The sequence below is a fragment of the Wyeomyia smithii genome, chromosome 3, assembly GCF_029784165.1.
Source record: "Wyeomyia smithii strain HCP4-BCI-WySm-NY-G18 chromosome 3, ASM2978416v1, whole genome shotgun sequence".
Classification (NCBI taxonomy): Eukaryota; Metazoa; Arthropoda; class Insecta; order Diptera; family Culicidae; genus Wyeomyia; species Wyeomyia smithii.
The window spans coordinates 193,546,257-193,568,995 of NC_073696.1; the positions used below are offsets into that span (position 1 = coordinate 193,546,257).

The following is a 22,739-nucleotide window of genomic DNA, read 5'->3' on the forward strand; positions in this document are numbered from 1 at the left end:
CAAATGAACCAGCATTATTTTTATGAGTTGCCAGCTGTATCGCACTTCAACGCAGTTTCTTATCCCTGCCATGAACAGAATATGACAATAGGGATGTCTCTGGGCTACTTTTTCCGGTAGAAAATTTTCCGGATCAAATTGATCCGCTCGTGATCCCCAGTGATTCGAATCTCGGTGTATTTTAAATATTGGAATTGCAATGTTTGCTTCAGCTGGAATAGTAACGTTCTACAATCGAATGTCGCCCGTAACTCGTCGACCCACCAACGGTCCAACGGGAAAAAGTCGCATAGATTCTCGAATCACACATTCCATATAGGTCAGTCGAGAAAGCGTCCTTGGATTGAGAACGTTATTCTCACAAGGATTTGGGCACACTGATTTTATTTCCCGATAAACGCGATCCTGAACCTCTTGATGAATAGCAAGCATTAGAATGGCGACGGAGATTGTGGTGGCTGATGTTTCGCTTCCCGCAAAAATAATCGTTACAATGTGATCTTGGATGCAATTTTTGGCTCCGGTTACAGACGCTAGTCGGATAACTCGGTCGATGAATTTTGTCGATGTTGTATCTGGCGTTTTCTGATGCTGGCGGTAAAGTAGTTCAGAGTGTATTCGGTTCGGCAGTTGCTTTAATGTTCGAAACAGAGCGGTTTCCACCCGAAAACTGGATGTCAATTTGTATAGCATATCGGGGTGTTTGAGAGGGTTGAATATTCTGTCGTTAATTACTGAAGTAAGCCTGCGATTTAAGAAACAAAATGTGTTAGTGTTTTTCCATAATTTAATACATTCTTGTTACTTGTTTATACTGCCAATGTAAAAACGCATCCATTTCATCATTCAGATCTATTTCATATTCGAACATTGTCGCTGTAAATAAAAAATCACAAAACATGTTACTTTTACTTCGAAAGGTACTAATAAGGTTATTATTTAGTGTATACAACTTAACTTTACTGCTCTGCTTATGATTGTTATTTAATCTACATTTGTTTGAAATAGCGAGTTCGCAGAGGTCAAACTAATACAAAACGGTTGAACCTGCCCATGTCAAAGTATTTTTTCTTTTGAAATGTTTTTTCAACGTCACATTCAGATGGTGCAAAACTAGGTTGATTTACCGCTATCTCGGAAAGCTTCTTTGAGCTTTCTATAAGAACGATGAAAGGAATTTAATGATCCACAGTTTACAATTACAACTCTTTAGCTGTAGTGAAGACTAATTAATATAAATCTTCACAAGCAACAGGGATCTTTTAGGGATTCACCTAAAGGAAAACCTAAAGGAAAACTTTTCCACTAAGTACTGGATGTCCACTCTGCCTTTTCCCACGAACTTTTCCAATTCGTCACACAGCTGTTTGCACTTAACCGCAAATGTGGGTAAATATCCATCGATAACTTTAGGACCGAATGAAGGCATCAGTATCTTTCGTTTTTTTCCAAAGTTTTCCGGGATCAGCAAATAGAGCTTGATCTACGTGGAAAAAGCGGTACGGTTCCAGCTTACCTAAACAGTGCTCCGAGTTGAGTACAATTTTCAGATCCTCAGGTCGATCAATCGTGATTACCAGAAGCGGACCGAGCCAAAATTTGGCCGGAGACGGATATTTTTCTGCAATCGCCAGTAGTGCAGTTGCAAGTTCCGTTTCTGATTTACCAAAAAAATGCACAATTCCTCCGATTAGTGGTAGAAATCCGGGTGGGCCTGGTATGCGTGATGCTGCGCTTATAAGTTTACGATTCAACCAAAAAAACTGCAGAATGTAAGCGAAAAATGTGAAAGCAACGATTGTCACTAGGACAGCAAGCATCTCGTGACTTCTTTCCCGGTACTAGTCGTAGTGAAACGTTTGGATAATGTTGACATAATGTCTAACGAATGGTGATCGCTTTCGTTTATATTAGAAGAGGTAAATTGGTTGCTCGTGCTGTTCCATGACCTTTCCATTGAATGAATCAATAATGCTTGCATGTTATACGTGAAACAATTGCTTGACGTTCAATTGAAATAAGTGTTTGGTTTGTTTTACCCCAAGCATGCGATCAACCAATTCGATTAAAATTGTGAGTATTTGCGTAAATGGTATAAAACCTGTATTCGGAAAAACGCACCAAACAGAAGTGTTTGCCAACAATTTATTTTAAGTCGTATTTTTAACTTTTAGGGAATAAATTGATTCATATGGATTGTGTTTCGGCATAATTACTGTATTAAATTTTCTTTCCATCGCGGAAAGCCCACACTTTTCCCTTAAGACCCCTCATTACATATTGTGCAATAGTGGAGCCGACCTTTTTGGTTACTTTCATTCATTCTTTCTTCAACTCTAACTCGTTCTTGAACACCTTAGACGATTTTCAAACTTTGGCCTTCATTATGGCCCAAAATCTACCACCGGACGAATCTCTGGTGAATTTTGGGGGTTGGTGATTTTTGTACAATAATAAAACGTTATTGTCTTTTTATCAATCCGGCCAAAATAACGTCTTGTCTCCGTGGGACCGCAGAAAGGGCAACAGACGCTTCTGGAGGCACTCGGTGCCGTAAATTTCGCTGTTGATGGTACCCGTTTTGATGTAGGTACGGTTAATTCAATTTATCGCATTGGCATATGGCCTGCCAGAGCAGGTATTTTTTTATTACGCTTAAAATAATCCAACGCCTTCCGGGCCTTCACAGGGTCAGCTGTCTTCGATTTTCTACCACTTCCAGCCCGCCGCTCGGTCGTCTGGAAGTTCATAAACGATTTTACCACCCGAGACATTAGTTGTATGTACCAGTTGACTTCCGATCCATCTCATGGTGGCAGTCGGATTTTTCATGACGCGGCGCACAGTGCGTTGAGCAATAAACAAAAATCGTTTTCCTTTTTTTTATTTGGATGCAACAAGTACCCCGAAGTGTTTAAAGATACCTCCTAGGTTGTAAACAAGTATTGGTGAGCTTTGGGAAGCATCACAAATACTATTAGGGACCATTCATTAATGATGTCACGCGTTTAGGGGGGGGAGGGGGTTTCAATTATTGTGACATTTTGTGACATATGGGGGAGGTGGGTTAGCTTGAGTGTAACATCACATTTCAACCAAAAAAAAAAAAATAAATAAAAAAGTCATATACCTAACCACAGAGATCAACTCAGAACTATTTATAATATTTGCATCATTCATTTATAGTTCTACGATCCCCTTTTTTGCTTAAGATTTGCTTTAGATAAAATAAATGACAATTTTTTTCTCCCAAAAAAAGCACAATGTTCTTTAATTCCGTTTCACCGTGCATGTTCATTCATGAATGACAGCGCAATTTCATTAATTTTTAGTGTCTCTCAATCCAATCAATACAAAAATTGTGACAAAACGTAAATAAAAATGCTTGGTTATTGTAACATGTGGAGAATATTTGGATTGCGAATTGATTGAAGAAGAGGAACTAAATATTGATGGTTTTTCAAAAATCAGCAATGATGCTGCAGTTAATGTCTCGGCTTTCTATGTCGTCGATATGCGACTCCATCAGCAGCATCCTTGAACTGAGAACTAAACGCCTTTTCTAGTTATCTTCTATAATCTTCTTTTCCTTTTAGTTTCAGTTTTTCTTTCAGTAAAATCGTTCTTATTAAGAAAAAATACATTCCTAACAAATTTCTCGATTTCAATCAATTATCACCAAAGAAGGGGGAGGGGGATATAAAAACGTGACGTAATCAGGGGGGGGGGTCAAGGAAGTTGTGACAACTTGTGACAAGGGGGAGGGGGGGAGTTATTTTTTTCCAAATTTTGCGTGGCATCATTAATGGATCGTCCCTTACAAGCATAGCAAGCGTCAGTGTCCAAAGCAATCATTAGTTTCACATTTCGTGCTAAATTGTCGCTCATTTTCTAAACGTTGGAAAAACTTAAGTATGTAATTCTAAAAAAATGAAATAGAAAATAACAATCAAGGTTAGTGTAATATATTTCATTGATAGAGCAACTTAGTTTCGATTGCGATTTCGATTGTATGAGTAATTGGTTTGATGAGTTGGTAAAGGTATTAATTCTTAAAAAAAGGCGAACTCAAACTTTCGTTTTTTTTTCCTTAGTGCTATATTTCGATTCGGAACTCGACCTTCTGTTCATTATACACAGACTTCGCAGCCAACTGTTAAGTGTACAGGACAATTGCGGGGTTAGCGCTACGAGCCTACCTCCACTAACAGTCTCTCCCGAGCCGAGCCTCGAACTTACGACAACTGGCTCGTACCTCGAGACCAGCTGGGAGAGTCGTCGTCGACTTTCGTTAGCGTTTTAAAAATAGTTCCACCGAGTTCCTCTCTAAAACATACATTAGAAGTTTGCTTGAAGTGTCCTCTACAAAATATATAGGAATTAGGTGCAACTTCCTGCAACTTTGCGAGATTTTTTGTTTTTCGTAGGTCGATCGCTCGTGAACCGGCAGATTTTCGAGACGTGGGTTAACTGCGATGTAAGCAAAAGAATGTCATGTGTATTTCGATACTCGATATTGCCTCTACCAGAAGACACAGTTGAGCAGGTTTAAGGAAATTTGCACATATTTTCTGCTGTATATTGTTCGAAATTAAACTAGAAGTGGGAGAAATGTCAGAGAATAAAAAAACATTTCATGAGAAAACATGAAATTTGGTTGGAGTCGCCGTTTGCTCTTCTGAATACAACAAAATTTCTTCTCGTAGACGTCCTCAGAAACTTATTGAAAGCTGCTCAAACAGAACTTAGTTAGCCCTATTGCAGATCTTCTAAATATTTTAAATAACATGAGCTATTAAAAATAAATATGTGCAAACTTTGAATGTATGGCAAGTTATAGGTTTCCTAGCCGCGACATCAACTTTAGAGAGTTAGAATACAACTTTTCATCGTTGTGCTGGTGCGCATTATGTTTTGTTGTCTGTTCTGTGTCAATTTCAGCCTCACATATAGGCTACCCGACACGCACGGCTTCGATTTGCTGTCATTTGTTGCGACGTTGTATTGAAATTGTTTGCGAGAGGTGAGAGACCTGACGACATCATCTGGCGGTTGAAATCCCACGGATTGAAGCAGAATTTCATCTATACCACCATCCGTCGGTACCGGGCGACGGGCTCAGCCTAGGACGATCAAGGTGGTGAGGGAGCGGGTTCAAAGAAAAATAAACCCCTCGACCGGGAGACTAGGGCTGACCTGGATGTTCCGATCGGCACTGCCCACGCTATCATGACGAACAAACGCAAGGTTCACGGGGTAACGGAGACTACAACGAAGAAGAAGAGGTTGAACAGAGTCAAACTGATAACTGCAGATAGACATCCCAGCCGAGTTCCAAATTTGTGTAGTTTTTAGTACTTGCAATACTTAACCAGAGAGCGCTACGGCGTCGCTACCTCGTACATTTGCGAAAAAATATTTGTAGTATTAAGGTCACTATGCGGCGTTATTGTGATTTATACAACACATTTCTCTTTAAAAATATACGCGAAGTTTTCGATCAATGAGTTCTTGCTTGAACGTCTGTCTGTGCTGATACTTTCGCGGCACGCAGGTCGGGAATTTGTATTTTTTGATGGGAAACTCTTTGCCATGCAACAGCCGCACAATGTTCAAAATGATCGGCTGCAGCGTCGACCTTGGCTAGAATTCCTCATTACCACATAAACATCCTGCGGTTCCGGAGCGCCACGTCGCTGATGGTTCGGGCGAGGGAAGTGGTCTTAATCGTGAAAAACCGGGTACTATAAGACTGAGGTTTCGGAGAATGTTGCGGCCCCGGCACTTCGGGACCTCTACGGGAAGGATCACTAGGTCTATCAACAGTACGGTACACCGGCTAAGACGGCGAATATCGTCCGGAAGAATTTGACGGATTTTGTCAATAAGACATTGTGGCCTCCTAGCTCCCCGGACCTCAATCCCTGGACTTTTGTTTATGGTCGTACATTCTGGTCAAGCAGAGCGAACAAAAGGTGAGCACTATGGATCAACTTAAGAAGCTCTTTTCCAAGATCTAAGACGAGATGCCGATGGACCAGTACGTGCTACGTGCGATTTTATCTAGAAACGTCCCAAGCTCGTCATACAGCACAGAGGGGGATACGAAAAACGTGAAACAATAATGTCGAACCGCCTTAAAACGGCACTAGACATTGCCCTGGACTGGTGCGCTCAGGAGGGACTGAACATAAATCTCTCTAAAACTGTTATTGTACCCTTCACTAACCGGAGGATGCACACACTCTCTCCTCCTTCACTGAATGGCATTCTTTTTTTATTTCAGGTAGAGGGAGAAATTTCTGCCAAACATCTGAGGGACATGGGCATAGCCAGAATTTCGAAAAAGGGGGGGGGGGGGGCAATTTCTTCAGAATTTTAGAAGTAAAAATTTTTATTTTTTTTAACACTAAATTAAACTAAACTGTGATTTAATTAACACTAAATCTACCGTAGAAAGATAACAATAACAACGTCGTTAACAAAAAACCATCTTCTATTTATCCTCTGCAAATCGCTTCAGCGCTAATTCAGTAAATTTTCCACGATTGTTGTTAACCATCTGCCGATGAACACTCAGCAAGCAGAGAGCACTCAACCATTGTTGATCTCAGCTAGGTTTGCACCCGACGTAATGTGCTGAACGAGAGCTCAATGGTGTTGGTTTACATGGTGAAGCAAGTGCAATTTTAATTGCTTTCTCAGTCGCAGGGAAGAACGAACGGGCTTCAGCAAGCAAGTCTATAAGATCCCGGTCTTCCAAGTTCTTACCGTCTGCTCTCATGCTGTTGCAATGATGATACCAGACTTCCATCTCTCCACCAAATTTGTTAACTTTATAAAAAATTACGAATGTTCCAGTTTTGCACTTTAACTCTTCCAACGACATGCTTATTACGTTAGCAGGATGCAGCGAGGACAACGCGTAGGCAAGTGCACTATCTTCACTGAACCGTGTTTCCAGTGAGGTTATTAGAGAATCAAGGTAAGGAATTGTCACAGCTCGCTTCCAATACTCCAAGCTAGTTGGTGCAGGTGGATTTGCCTGGTACTTTTGACGCTGCAATGTCCTTAGTGGATCAACTGAAAAACCTGTGCAATTCCACGTAACATAGGCCAAGCATTTCAATCAATTATTTTTGAAAAATGTCGTTTTGTGCTAACGTATGCGTTGAAAAAATGGATTTTTTCGGATGGTGGTTAAAAAATTACTAAGACCGATAATTAGGTTTGATAAATTTCCTATTGAAGGTAATTATGCTAGCTTACGTGCAGAAAAAATCTACGATCTTGAATGCAGAATTTCGGCAGTTAACCGGATCGTTCGCCATGGCGGACAAAAACATGCGTGTAGGCATGTTTTTAAATTCGTTTTTCATTTTATTCATCAATTCCTCCTCAAATTTCGCGACTAAATTGTTGGAGTAGATCTTACGCTTCAGGCTTGCCAGAAATCCTCGACGAGACGCAACTTGGGGACGTTGGGCTGGTTCACCAACTTGGGTACCACATCGATTTAGCCGTTCCATCTCCTCAAACGATCGCCTCGAATAGTGAGCCGACTCCAGATCCGGCCAAAACACCGTGTCTTCGACTTTGTTTTTTTTTGGTGAACGACGCTACTTCCGGCAGGCATTTCGTACTATAAACTCCCCCGTTCTCGGCCAGTCCGGAGCGAAAGAAGAGCAGCTTTGACATCCCCTTAGTGATTACTTCTTTCGTGTGGGAAGTAAAATACAAAGTGCCCTACCAGTCGTTGCCATCCAGGATGAGACAGGTCTCGTCGTCCATCACCACCGCCACGTCGTGAATTGCCGGGAAAATCGGTTTGACGATCTTATTCTGGCGCTGCCGCTGCGTCATTGCTTGCAACTCCGAGACTAGTAAACGGGACTGCTTCCTAACATGTATGTCCATGTTCGCCAAGCACTGCCAGGTTGCACCGACCTCCAGGCCAAACGCAGCGATGTAGCCACTTTTCCCTAGGTCTTCCTCTTTAGCATTCTTTGGAGCTTCTTGTCGCTCAGGGTCGTCGGCCGTCCGGAACCAGGCTTTCTTTCAATGCCCTGATTGTTGTCCAATAGTGCCAAGATGTTGTAGATGCCGGAACGGGCGTATCCGGTGTCCACGAATTGCCGCACGATGTCTGTTTACGACGTTGCGTGGGTACCGTGATTTAAACGGGCAAATCAATTTTTTTCTGATAGCTCATCGGTTAATACGATTGATGCTGCGTGCGTAATTTCGTCAGTGTGTGTACAGGTAAACCCATGAAAAATTGGCAGTTTTTGTCCATTTTTTAGCGCAAACGTTATTAGAGTAATTGAAAAAAAAAAAACTGCACCAATGCTAGAAATTAGGGGGGGGGGGGCAAGCCCCCCCCTGCCCCCTGGCTACGCCTATGCTGAGAGACCAACCTCAGGTAGTGTGGGGTTTGACCCACTAAAAACCCTCCAGTCTCCAGCCCATAATACTCCCCGGGACGATCGCTAGGTATTGTTCCGCTGAGCGGCTTGTATGCTCTGTGCAACATCCTGGCTCTATCAAGTCTCCTAGCTAACTAACCTGGAGTCTGGCAGTTAGCTAACACTGGCGTGTCGGTGGTCAACCTGTCGTCTGCTTTGGAACTATAGGACTATTTGAGAGGCGGCTGTACGAACCGCTCTTCAGATGTTCGGGTCTTCACACATCCTCCGAAATTGGTTGTCCGGAGTAGTGCCTGGCCCGCTCCCTACCATCATGTCGCTTCGCGCACGCGCAAAACGAGGTCTTACGAAGAAGACATTCTCAGCAGTCTCTCCCGCACTCGGGACGCATGCCCGAACCTGTGTAGATACTGCCGGAAGCAGCCATGACCTGACAGGACCTGTGTCAGGTGAAAGTTAACTTTTCCATGGCGCCTTCTGACTCATTCGGATGCCATCGTAATAAGTTGGTGCGTTCATCTTCGAGGAATTGGGCCATTCCTGCTGGCATCTGATCATTAAGAATGATTTTCTGGTATCTCGTATACCCCTTGTGTCATGTTGGTCGAAGCATTCTACGTCCTCCCTTATGACAATGCTGATAGGCATCTTGCCGGACAGGACGCAAATTGCGTCGTATGACACTGTACGAAACGCAGTCGCAACTCTCAGGCACATGATCCTGTAAATACTTTCCAGTCTATCACGATAACTGTTAGTACCTAGCGCTTTGGACCAAACTGGACCCCCATGTGTTGCAATAGTCGTTGAAGCTCTCTTGCAGGCATAGTTGACGTGACTTTTAAATGTGAGCTTATCGTCAACTATAATCTTGCGTATACAGTGCACGGCCGTCAACTCGGTCGGCGCGCCGTAAATCTCTAGCGTTATGTCGTCTGCAAACCCGACGATCACAGGAAACTTGAGTTTCAACACCTCGTCATACATGACATTTCACCAAACTCCACCGGGCTCCTAAGCGCAAGCGCTGTGGAGCCTCAACTGGTGCTATTGAACGCATTTTCCACGTCAAGCGTGACGATTCCGCAATAGCGTATGCCCCATCTCTTGCGTTGGAGTGCTACCTCCGCCGTCTTGACGGAGAGGATAGCATTCAGCGTGAAAATGACCTTCTGTAAACAAGTTAAATACCTGGGTATTATTTTGGACAAAAAGCTAAATTGGACGACCCAAATTGACAACGCAGTCAAAAAAGCTACAACGGAAATTTAGGCTTGCAGCACACTATTTGCCAAAACCTGGGGATTGAAACTACAATTGGCCAAAGGTGAATGAAGTGACAGCCCAAGCAAAGCCCAATAGAGTTCAACCTGACTGACCTGTCTCTCCGTTACCAGTGCCATGCGCATCACACCAACGGCACCTTACGGGGCCATGCTCTGCCTACTGCGTCTACATCTTTATATAGAAAAGAGGTAGAGCTTGGTGCATAAAGGCTTTAACAAAATAAAACAATCTTCGAGAGCGATCAGATTGGTCTTCTTCGCATTCTAAGGAAGTTTTATTTCACACCCTTGGTCGCCACAGTTTCTGCATGGCGGTTCAGAACAATCTAGACGTTTCATATAGGGCGATTAAAAGCAATCGCTATATGTAAAGCAGGGAAGGTACTGCACTTCCGTCAGGCATCATCTACTTTTATACAGATGGTTCGAAAAAAGGATCCAACACTGGCTCCGGAGTTTACGAGCCCGGTGTTTAGGAAACTATTCCAAAGGGTATAATGGCACATCGTTTCTCAAGTAGAAATGTGCGCAATACTCATCTGCGCCAAAATATATCTTAAACGCAATTACAGGCATGCGAAAATCGGCATCTTTTCGGTCAGCCAAGTTGCATTATTGGCACTTAAGTCCTCTAAATGTGCGTCTAAATTAGTTTGAGAGTGCAACGTAGCACTACGGGAGTTATCCCGATAGAACCAAGTTCTATTGTACTGGGTACCTGGACTCGCAGACTACCTGGCAAGACAAGGATCAAGACAGCAAATTATTGGCCCTGAACTATTTCTGGGTAATTCATAATCTGCCGTCAAGCGCGAACTTAACACAGTTATTAAACAGTTTATCCCTCCAATACCTGCAATAACCAGGAGGCCTCTTGGTCTCAAGCGTGGCGAACTACGTCTCTACACGGGAGTTATTACCGGACACTACCTTGTTTTTTACCTCCTAATGAACATCTGTATTGTATCATACTATAACTGCCATTTCTACAACCTTGAAGTTGAAACGTCAGTGTGAAGCCCTTACGACTGCTAGGTATTTTTTCTTCGGACGTTACATTCTAACTCCACATGAGGTATGGAATTCCAATCCCAAAAAGGTCGTTTGTCTCTTTTACAATGCGATATCGAATTGGGGCACAGCATTACTACCAGCCAACGCTGCTCCATCAATGAGTACGGGTACTTCGTAATCTGATAGCAGAAAGCCAGAACCAAGTTTTTTTTGTTCTATTTTGGGCCCCAAACAATCCTAAATATATCGGAAGTCGATTGGTTTTGTCTTCGCTTGGCGCATTGCATTTCAAAATTATATGGAGATTTGTATGGAAAAACCAACTTTTTTGCATTTTCCATTCTAAAGAGCTCAAAATGGCTCAAACTATAGGTTTCATAACTTCAAATGGTAGGTTTTTTGATGCTCAACAACTTGACCGAAGACACTAAAGAGCTAGGGTGTCCCAAAAAAATACTAGAGCTGTTCAAAGTTGAGTATGTTGAAATTTATGTTGCAAATCATTTTTTCTGCCAACACTGCCAGTGTACCGGCATCAGCCAGATTTCCATCAGAAGTAACCTCTGAAACACGGTGTAGATCTTTTCTACGCCTAGAATATTGACCTAAATTTGTTTGCTTGATTCAGCTGAGTGTAAAAACTCGTAACGACAGGTTACTACTGATGGGAATCCTACTGACGCCGTTACATTGGTAATGTTGGCAGAACACAAGATTTTCTGCATTTAAATCGACATACTCAATTTTGAAGAGCTATAGTTCTTCTTAGCGAGTTCTTCAGTGTCCTCTGCAAAGTTGTTTGGCATCTTAAATATTATACTTTAACATAATGTAGTGCATTATTAGAGCATTATTGGATTAAATGCAAATAAGTAGGTTTTCCCATATAAATTTTCATACAAATTTGAAATGCAATGCGCCAAGCGGAGACAAAACCAATCGACTTCAGGATTGTTTAGGGCCCCAAATGGAATCAAGAAAACTTGGTTCTGAAAAATCGATCACTTTTCCCCACACTACTGTGTATAGCCATCGCGGCCAGTCGCAAAAGATAATAATCAACAAGACGATCGCAGTCGCTCTATTAGTCCCAATGCCGTTTAGTCATACGAAAAAAGGGGGTATGCTCCCAGCATACCTGTCGTAAAGGTTCTCAACGAACATTGTCAACCACAATGTGAAACAAATTTAAGTTGAACATAACGCTTTATTCATGTGCATATGATTACAAATATTTTAGAGCCAGAACAGTTTGTTTGATTGGTGTGACGTCTTCTGGAAAGTTGTAGGCAACTGTTGTCCTTCCTAAAAATATATACCGTTACATTTTTTCCCTTAAGCATAGCCTAAACAGTTGCACAAATTCGTAGTTGGTGCCAGCAACAATCCTCTTTTTATGAGGACAAGTAACCCCCGTTCCTTGATAGCGACATGAAACTTGGGATCCAATTACATGTTACTCCACAAGTATTGAATGTCTCCAGAAATTTGCCACCGTTCTGGCTACGTCCTTGCAACTGTTGGGATTGGAAAAGAAATGTGAGTCCAACATTTACCTGAGAGAACCACATAGAACTCTACGTGCCCTCTTAAATGTCACATAATATGGGAAGTGTTAGTGGGTAAAAAAAACTCAGGGAAACTTTTAAAAGATGTTTCAGGAAATTGCTCTTGACTGCAACTAATGTACATTGTGTAAGGGATTCTCGACTCATCAGTCTGCACGCATTGGAAAAACGTAGTCGCTACTGATTCTCCAACTTTTCGACAATTTATTCTGATTTGTATGAATTTTGGATGTATCGCATATTGACGATTTGTTAAATCAATGTTCAAAAGTTCGTTCGTTCAGTTCATTTACATTGCAGGTTCTCGGAAATAGAGAAAAAATAACCCCTCCATTCTCCCTAAACAACGCACTAAGATACAGCAATTCAATTCAGTCAATGTCACTGAAAAACATGCCTTGTTGCTGGAAAACCTCTTTTCAAATTTACATCGGATAGAAGTTTTCAAGTTTACAGACAACCAGTTCATTCCCAATGCTTGAAAGATAAAGCCTATAACCTTCCTGGGGAAAATAAGTAAGCATGCACAGTTTTGCATTATTCAATGGCGTAGCTTTGGCGTGATGCTCCTACATTGTACAGACATTCACCTTGGTCTGTCATCTGTGAGAAAATTTTCTGGCAACGGTATTTCTTACTTCAGTACAAAATTTTGCCTTTATTTCAAACCGTCACTTAGAAATAAAAATACTAGTAAATAGTGATCAATTAGTCTATGATGGCTTCAAAATGGAACTGTTGGGTACAAATCTGACAACTCATCTGCTTAAACCAATCCACCAATAGTAATAAGAAAGAAATGAATTTTCTTTGAATGATAATGATGTAATGATTGAGATCTAATTAACTTGAACGCCAATACTAATAGCCGGTGTGGTTTTCCGTGAACGACCTTACCGCGGTGGGCAATTTCAAAAATATTTTATTTCTCTTAAACCCTTGAAGGCAAATAAAAAACTAATCACGTTTCTCGATACTAATCAGGCAGCCATTGAGCATTTTTAAAAGAACTGAATATTTAATATTAATAGAATCCATAGTTAGCGAAGTTTTGAGCTGGTATCTACGGATTATGTGTACGATCATGATTTTCATGAATACCCACGCATATCGAATGCCTAAACAATTTCGGGGGCCGGCACTGAATGGAATATATGCGTAAGGATGGCGTTTCGCTGCCTTCTCCGGTAGAAAGTTATCAGGATCGAACAGATGTGCATTCGGACCCCAGATTGTCGGGTCTCTCTGGACCTGGTAGATTGCTCCTATAATCACAGAGTTTGCCGGGATAGTGTTACGATCTGTGATAGAAGATATGTTTTAAATCCATATCATGAGTAATACACTCAACTTACCATTTAGTTTTATATCGTGAGTTGAAACCCGGGCTACTATTGGAGCAACTGGGAACAATCGCATTGTTTCCTTACATACTAGTTCAGTGTACGTCAGTTTTGCAATGTCATCAAGTGACACAGATTGATCTTTATCCGGACAGGTCTCCATAACTTCTTGATAAACTTTTTCTTGTACTTCGGGATGCATAGCCAGCATCAACAATATGCTAGCCATCGTGGTTGCGGTGGTGTCACTTCCAGCGAATAAAATTGTGTCTAAATGCTGAGCAATATCTTCTTTCGTTAGTTGTTGACGTTCTCGACTCAGCTGCAAGAGAGAATCCAAAAAATTGAGCGGTTTTGTGTTGATTACTTCCGGTTCCTGAGGATTTTCTTGGACTTCGACTGATTTTAGTTTTTCTTCGACATTTCGCTCCTGCATTATTTTATACGTAAGCTGTCGAGCTGAACGCAAAATCTCTTGTTCTCTTTTGTACGATTTAGTCCACCGATAAATAAACTCTGGGTAAAGAGTTGGTGAAAACATTCTTCGTGTTATAATGTCGACAAATTCATCCTGAAGTCCTAAATAATAATCGCCGGTTTGAGTTCGTTGCATGTCGAAGTCTAATCCGAGCGCAGTATCTAGAATTTAGTTCTAAATGATTATTTGATACAGTTTTATTTTTTTTAACATGCGTACAGTAAATCACATCCAATGTGCATTTCGCGATGTCATGATAGTAGTCGCGTTCTTTACCATCAGCTAACAGTTCTAAGCGGTTAGCTAGAATAGCGCTTTTGTCGTTAAATACGTCCGCTGAGGCATTGGCGATTGCTGGTCCCAACGAAACTCTTAAAGATTTTCTCTGTCCTCTCCAAATATGAGCTGTAACAAATAAGCGTCATACTAAAAGCGATAACGCAATAAAAAACAAAACCACTCACCTGGAGATGCAAAGATACCTCGGTCAACACGAAGGAAGCGGTAATGTCTTGACTTGCTAAGACAGTATGGCGAATTTAGCATGACTTGTAGCTCTTCGGGACTGTACAGGAATATGTGCAGAGCCGGTCCAATGTGGATGCACACTGGAGAACGATAATAGTTGCCAAAATTTTTAAGATGATGATAGATGGCCTCTAAAAAAACAATTGAATTTACGTGTTGAACGCTTTAAAAAGTTATTGATTTCTTTGAGTTATAAAATGACAGTGCTCGCATTGCATAAACTTGATTACTTTCGTTCGTTACTTGCTTTGAACAGATTTAGTTATGTTTATGAAGAACCATGCACTAGTTTATTAAAAAAAAAATATATATTTAAAAATAATGAAATAGTTACTGATAGTCACAATATCATCACACCCATAACGATGATTGTGATGATTATGTACGAAGACATCTGGTGTATGGAGGATGTTACAACCGGTATTTCTAGTTAGAATTATTATCATACGAGCAGATTATCTCGCTCGGTAGAGAAATACTTTTGTATTGATAAATATGACGCATTATCTTCTAACCTAACTAGTTAGATACCGGTTTAGTTAGGGTGTTCATATTATTGTCTACAATGAGCAAATTCAATCAATTCAAGGAGAAAGTTCTGGGATTGGATATTTTTTTAATTTGAACTGCGATTTGTCATGAGTAACAAAGTTGAAAAGTTCTTTCAAAATTTTTGACTTCAAACTGTAATATTTTATGAAACATAATAAAAGGTAATAATCCAAATAGTACAAGTACTAAACACGAATTATTTTAAAAAGCTCAACGAAAAAAAGGTTATCTATTATTCCTATCTAAAAAAAGGAAAAATAATAAAAAACACTATTTGTGAGTAGACTTTGAGTGTGTTATTTCAAACATTTCTCTCTATTTTGTTACCACCTGTATGCTTGATTGAGGTTACCTAAATATTAACACTTTTTTGTTTAATTAGGCAACTCTGCATATACACATTTTGTTTGGAAAGACGAAATTATTATCTACAACTTTACTTTACGAACTAATTCATTTTTGTCATATGACTTACATTTTAAGTTTTAGTAAAGCGGGCAATGTATGCAGTTTGCGAGGATGCGAAAATGAACGGGAATAGAAGGTGTGACTTTTAGGCTTAGAAAAAATTTTCCCTCGTCCAGACGGGACACGAACCCGCAATCTCCGTTGTCTCCGGCAAGGTGTTTTGGCCAATTAAACTACTGGGAAAGGTATAAATAGTTCTAAACCAAAGTCGAATCACCCTCTACTATTGTGTTCCCGTATCTCAGCACGCCAACGATGAACTGCACACACTGCTCGGTGGGAGTTTATTTTTTATAACTGAGAGAGTGATCTCTTCACGCACACAGTGTATAATGACTTATTCTGGACGAGGGAAATTTTTTTCTAAGCCTAAAAGTCACACCTTCTATTCCCGTTCATTTTCGCATCCTCGCAAACTGCATACATTGCCCGCTTTACTGAAATCTACAACTTTGCCGAAGACGTCACACTGATCAAACTAACCGTTTGGCTCTAAAAATATTTGTTATCATCAATATCTTCCCAAAATAGCATTTTTCAATAGCTTCTCAAAAATGAGTTGTGTTCCAAAAAATCAAACCAATAGCACAAAATGGCATCTTTTTCAGTCGAATAAAAAATGGTCGATCAGATTGGTTGCCAGTTTTTTGTGGAATTGCTCTTCTAGTGGTATTTTTCGCGTCTTGACAGAACTTGACCTGGTAAAATATTGTCCTTAATTTATGACAAAAGTTCACATCGTTGGACATCGTAATTCTATTCTTCTAACGAAAAATTGTTCTCAATTCGAAGTGTCAATATTTTGACGTAGAATTACGTCTTACGGCAGTATATAGGGGTTCAAATTTAAAAACCGAAAACATGAAGAGGGTCACGAAAATTGTCCAACTTTCGAGTAATGCTTGCTTTTCCTTACACGGTAGACAGAATATTATACCTAGTTAGTCGACAATGCACTTTTTGGGCTATATAGTCAGTTTTTTTACGTGGGAATGCGGACCAAATTTGTATGGAACAGCGTAAAAAAAGACTAAATTGAGTTGAAAAAATGACGTACAAAACAGTCCCAAAACGTTTGAAATTTGACTGAATATAGTAGTGGTTAGTTTAAAGGCCAAAAAGCAGTATTATGAATTTTCACACCAAAAACTGCTTTTGAGGTCGATATCTTGTAGCGTTTTTGAGTTATTGAAGAAAGCAACTCGCGTAAAAACACGACTGTATTCAAACCAACCAGTTTACTGGTGGATGACCACTAACACGGTCCTAACTAAGTAGCAGCGAATAGCAGCAGTTGCAGCGGATACCTGTGTTTGTGCGGTGGAGCGGCAGCGGCAGTACTTCCTCTTGTAAAAGCTATTTTTGTGGGGTAGGGGCAGCATCAGCGGTAGCTACAATGGCCGGTAATTTCTTCAGTACAAAGCAGCCGTATTTTGGTTACACACAAAATCTGTCGGCCGTCAAATTTTTGACGTAGAATTCCGTCTTACGGCAGCAGACTTAGGGGTACAAATTTAAAAATCGAAACAATCACGAAAATTCTTCACTTTCAAATGTTTTAAACTCAGTTAGTTTCTAATCGATTTTCTTTATTTTTACAGCAACTGATTGGAAAGTCATATATGCCACCTCCCAAATGCAGAAAATTATAATTTCATTATTCTAACTATTGTACTCTTGGGCTATACAAAAGTTTGTTTCTACTCAAACCAATAATTTTACAAATTGATGATGAGAAGAACAATCCCAACTTAGTAGCAGCCGGTCACTGTTGCAAGAGGATGATTTATTGCGAACTAGACCGCCCCGCAGAGCTGCAGTAGATGGCGATTTCAAAGATATCGCTGTTTCAATAGCGGGCGGACCGACAGAGTAAACAACACCTTCCACAGAACTAGATTTTGGATCTTATCTTCCTTCTGTGTGGAAAGTACCGTCAACATGCAGGAATGTTTTTCAGTTTTGTGGAAATTAAAACCAACCGCCCTTTTAAGGACGATCACATATTTTCAATTTAGGTAGTAAAAATGAACTTTCACCACATGAATACTACAGTAATCGTATGTTTGCTATCAAGAACCGGAGTGCTTTTTATTCCTAGGAGCAGTAAACTTCTTAGTAAGAAATTACAGCACCCTAGATTGGGTCGCAGTGACTTAACAAAACCAATAACGAACAAACTGTCCCAAAATGAGTTAAAATTAAATTAAATTTATTAGAGTCGTTTCTGTTAAAAATTAAAGTTGTGTGCAACTCGTAATTCATAGTTTCGAGAATAACGGGATTGAAAATATAAAACTTCCTATTCTCATGAAGGGGTTATATGCCTTTTTTCAAAAAATCGATTTTTTTTTATTGAATTATCTTTGTGTACAACTTCTTGAGAAAAAATATGAAAGATCTAACAATAGGGAGAAAGTTAGAGCGATTTAAAGCTTGCCTCGTCACGGCCGCATAAGCTAAACTTGAAACTTTATACGCGTTTTTCTCGGAATGGTGTTTCTCAAAAAATGACTTTGCCGTGTTTACGATTGTGGTAAAACTACTGAACCGATTTTCTTTATCTTTTTTTTAAATGTTCGTTATTGAATTCCCCGGTCGCTGAACGATCGTTTTTTGATATACGAAATTTACTTTGTCGAACAAAATTTTAACTCAACTTTTAGCGCTCAAAACATGTTTTTTCGAGAAAAACGTTCCCGTTTGCACTAAAAACAGAATACTTATGAAAATGCTCGTTCAGATACCGGCACACATGGAAGCTAATGATATAATATGAGTTCTTTTATTTCAGTTGATCTGCTGGTTCTCAAACGTAAACACACAGTAAAAAAAGTTCGCGTAAATTTACATTTCTTAATACGCACATAAATGGAGCATTGAAAGCCATGCAATATTCCGTGTGACATTCAATTCCCATGCATTGTAAATTAATATATTGTAAATTTGAATGCATATTTATATTTACAGCTTTAATTTTATATCACTCAACGTACAAATTTACACGGTTTGAAACGATTCTGTAATGTGCATCATTCACGGTGTGAAATTGTGTGTGTTTTTTACCTTTTGTGCTAGAAACCGTTACGTGTTTTCATTTGTATTAGTTGTAAATTCCATTTTTTGGTACTGTGAACCGCAAACCTCTACAAAAAAAACAGCGTTTCGGGGAAACGGCCATTTCTCCACAAATAATTGGTATTTCTTATGAACAAACGTGTTTTTTTGTTGTTCATTAACAGAGCTCTCAGAAAGTTACTACCATTAAGCCATAAAAAAGGTGCTATAGGCTTACGCGTTTTTTTACGTGGATTCTCTAATAAATACGGTTTTTTTACGCGGTTTTTCGAATTGCCGCGGCTTTTAAAGCGTCACCGCGTTGCGTCTAGAAGGCTTGGTAAAAAAAAAATTCTCCGCCCTCCGAAAGCTCCGGAATTCGACGATCATTATGTCTGACTGGACTATTCTGTATAATGGTCGTAGAGCGTCTCGGTGGTTCGCGGATTTTTAAATTAACGCGGATTTTCGAATTAACGCCGATTCTCGAATTACCGCGGTTTTTTACGCAGGTTTTTTAGTTAACGCGGTTTTTTATGAGGTATATGAATAACGGATTTTTGCAGTTTTTGTTTTATTTTTAAACACATCAGGTGTAGCACACACTGATTTTACGTTGAAGCAGCATGTTTTTCGTGAAAACTTTAGTTATCACATAACATTTGGTAGAAATTCCAAATTGGAGAAATGTGAAGAATTTTTCTGAAGATTCAATTTTGAAACAATTAAAAGCTGTTATGCCCTGAAGCATTAGATTACAAAAAAATCTAACGATTCCCCAACCTGATTTATTACCAAAAATTTGAAATTTTTTTAGTTCTAAATTTAGTTACTTTTCGTTGCACCTAAGGATAACAGGCTAGCATTTTAAATTAAATAAATAACATTTTCGTAAAGCTTTTCAACAGTATTTTCGATCTTCAGAAGAGTCTTCCCACAAAAATATCTTGTTTCGAAATTATTTTATATTATGTTAAAAGTAAAAATTCGAAAAATTATTTTTCTGCTATTTCTTGAAGTAACACAAGCTATGAGAGAATGCAATCCAAAATAATGAAAGTTAAAAGCACTGTTTGTAAAAAGTGCGAGAATTTCAACATAACTCTTCAATAAAAATGAAAAGTAGTATGTGTAAAAAAACTTCATTTATCGAACTAAATACTAGCGAAATTAACTGTAAAATAGTGCCATTCATTCACATTGCTTGCAGAGTTTGACCGAGATACATTAATAGCTACCCATAACGTCCTTGACACTCAGCGAATAGTGGTTTTTAGAATGCAGCATGAAACATTAGTCGCTTTGTCCCTCTCCCTATCTGCTGAAAACTGCCCGGTTACCTACCAGTGGTGGTGAACTTCAAAAGAATGTAGGAGTTTCCGATCAATGGCAGTAGCGGAGGTCCGTTCATGTTGGCCACGGCTGCAAGAATCTTCCGGCGAGACCATCTCGAATAGATGACGAGTGCGATAACCGTTGAAATTAAATACACTATCACTGTGTTCCACATACTTGCTGTTCAACTGCCAGCACAGGTGGTCGTGGTTCGTTCTTTTAACCGACCGGTTGCAATCGAGCGCGCGCACTAGTAGCTAATTTGAACTCAGCAACTGTTTACACTACTGTGGTAAAGACTTTTCAGCACGAAACTGATCCGAATGTTCTTTAGCAGGTGAGCACAGCGTCACTGCTCGAAGGTAAATGACTTCATAGACTTTTCCTACGAGGTACTGATTCAATTCGAATAACGTTATGTTTGAGACTGTACTAGTGGGCGGTGGGGGTTTTATTAATGGATCTCGTTGTATTTTGACAGTTGATTTTGTTTTGTTTTTCGTTCTAATGTATTGCCCTACAGTGCAATTTAATTGCCGATTGGCAGTGTGTCTTGACCTCTGTTGAGAAGGGTAAGCTATCATGTTACAGTAGGTCGTGGTCCAGATGTTTTCGGTGTTATTTTTACATCAAGTGGGGCAACTGGTGTTTTTGAAGTATTTGCCTTCACTGATTTAACACGCTTTATTCATCAATATAGTAGGGTACTTTGAATAATGTTTATATAAAATCATCTCAAAAACATAAGCTACTATTTAGAGGCTGCTGTTTCACTGATGGTTTACATTTACAATTTTTTCGATAATTTCAAATAATGTTCAATAAATACATTTTATCTGGCAGGGAATTCACTATTTTAAATAAAATAAAAGTTTACGATTTACATTAAATCCTTTTTTTCCATTAATCATCTTTTGTCAAATTTCGCATAATGATTGGCAGTTCCTAATTTATCAAAAACAATATCACGAGGTGTTGGCAAATCAAAGCATATTTAAGAAAAAGAGAAAAAAGAAAACAGAAAAAAGAAACAGAAAAAAGAAAACAGAAAAAAGAGAAGTGAAAAGAGAGAAAAGAAAAGAGAAAAAAGAAAAGAGCAAAGAGAAAAAGAAATGAGAAAAAAAAGAAAAGATATAATCAAAAAGAGAAAAGATATAATCAAAAAGAGAAAAGAGAAAAGAGAAAGAGAAAAGAGAAAAGAGGAAAAAGAGAAAGAGAAAAGAGAAAAGAGAAAAGAGAAAAGAGAAAAGAGAAAAGAGAAAGAGAAAAGAGAAAAGAGAAAAGAGAAAAGAGAAAAGAGAAAGAGAAAAGAGAAAAGAGAAAGAGAAGAGAAAAGTGAAAAGAGAAAAGAGAAAAGAGAAAAGAGAGGAAAGAGAAAGAGAAAAGAGAAAAGAGAAGAGAAAAGAGAAAAGAGAAAAGAGAAAAGAGGAAAGAGAAAAGAGATAAGAGAAAAGAGAAAAGAAAAGAGAAAAGAGAAAAGAGAAAGAGAAAAGAGAAAAGAGAAAAGAGAAAAGAGAAAAGAGAAAAGAGAAAAGAGAAAGAGAAAAGAGAAAAGAGAAAAGAGAAAAGAAAAGAGAAAAGAGAAAAGAGAAAAGAGAAAAGAGCAAAAAGAGAAAAGACAAAAGACAAAAGACAAAAAGACAAAAGACAAAAGACAAAAGACAAAAGACAAAAGACAAAAGACAAAAGACAAAAGACAAAAGACAAAAGAGAGAAAGAGAAAAGAGAAAAGAGAAAAGAGAAAAGAGGAAAAGAGAAAAGAGAAAAGAGAAAAGAGGAAAGAGAAAAGAGAAAAGAGAAAAGAGAAAAGAGAAGAAAAGAGAAAAGAGAAAAGAGAAAAGAGAAAAGAGAAAAGAGAAAAGAGAAAAGAGAAAAGAGAAAAGAGAAAAGAGAAAAGAGAGAGAAAAGAGAGAAGAGAGAAGAGAGAAGAGAGAAGAAGAGAGAAGAGAGAAGAGAGAAGAGAGAAGAGAGAAGAGAGAAGAGAGAAGAGAGAAGAGAGAAGAGAGAAGAGAGAAGAGAGAAGAGAGAAGAGAGAAGAGAGAAGAGAGAAGAGAGAAGAGAGAAGAGAGAAGAGAGAAGAGAGAGAGAGAAGAAGAGAGAAGAGAGAAGAGAGAAGAGAGAAGAGAGAAGAGAGAAGAGAGAAGAGAGAAGAGAGAAGAGAGAAGACAGAAGAGAGAAGAGAGAAGAGAGAAGAGAGAAGAGAAAAGAGAGAAGAGAGAAGAGAGAAGAGAGAAGAGAGAAGAGAGGAGAGAGAAGAGAGAAGAGAGAAGAGAGAAAAGAGAAAAGAGAAAAGAGAAAAGAGAAAAGAGAAAAGAGAAAAGAGAAAAGAGAAAAGAGAAAAGGAAAAGAAAGAGAAAGTGGAAAGGTCAACAGAAGAGAGCTAGAGAAGTTTAGTATTCAAATAATATTAATAGAAACACTGGAAGAAAGGAGAAAAACAATTATCAGAAAATTTATAGTGGTATACCCACCAAGAAGATCAAGGGAAACAGTAATAACGAAATTGATACAGAATAAATTTGTGTTTAATAGATTTGTTGCTGAATGAGAAAACAGAAAACTCACCTGTGGGAAATTAAAGAAGACCATGCAAATAAAAACAAGACATCAATTTCACATAGAACTACTGTTGTATGAATAAAAAAATCCAAACATGATATAGAAAAAGATTTGGAAACAGTGCG

At 39.2% G+C, this 22,739-nt stretch overlaps 1 protein-coding gene and 1 pseudogene across 2 annotated transcripts; both read right to left on the minus strand.

Moving 5' to 3' along the window:
• Window positions 1-228: 228 nt before the first annotated feature.
• On the minus strand, window positions 229-1,820 carry LOC129728960 (cytochrome P450 4g1-like; annotated as a pseudogene).
• Window positions 1,821-12,924: 11,104 nt separating this feature from the next.
• Window positions 12,925-20,410, minus strand: LOC129727790 (cytochrome P450 4C1-like). Of its 2 annotated transcripts, none has more exons than XM_055685970.1 (5): window positions 20,065-20,410; window positions 14,580-14,774; window positions 14,335-14,520; window positions 13,650-14,276; window positions 12,925-13,595 (listed from the first exon to the last, which is right to left on the minus strand). In XM_055685970.1, the coding sequence occupies exons 1-5, from the start codon at window positions 20,228-20,230 to the stop codon at window positions 13,252-13,254; spliced, it is 1,518 nt and encodes a 505-aa protein (XP_055541945.1). In that variant the 5' UTR covers window positions 20,231-20,410; the 3' UTR covers window positions 12,925-13,251. The 2 variants fall into 2 exon arrangements, with proteins under 2 accessions (XP_055541945.1, XP_055541946.1); XM_055685971.1 differs by lacking the exon at window positions 20,065-20,410 and adding an exon at window positions 14,874-14,976.
• Between the last annotated feature and the right edge of the window lie 2,329 nt (window positions 20,411-22,739).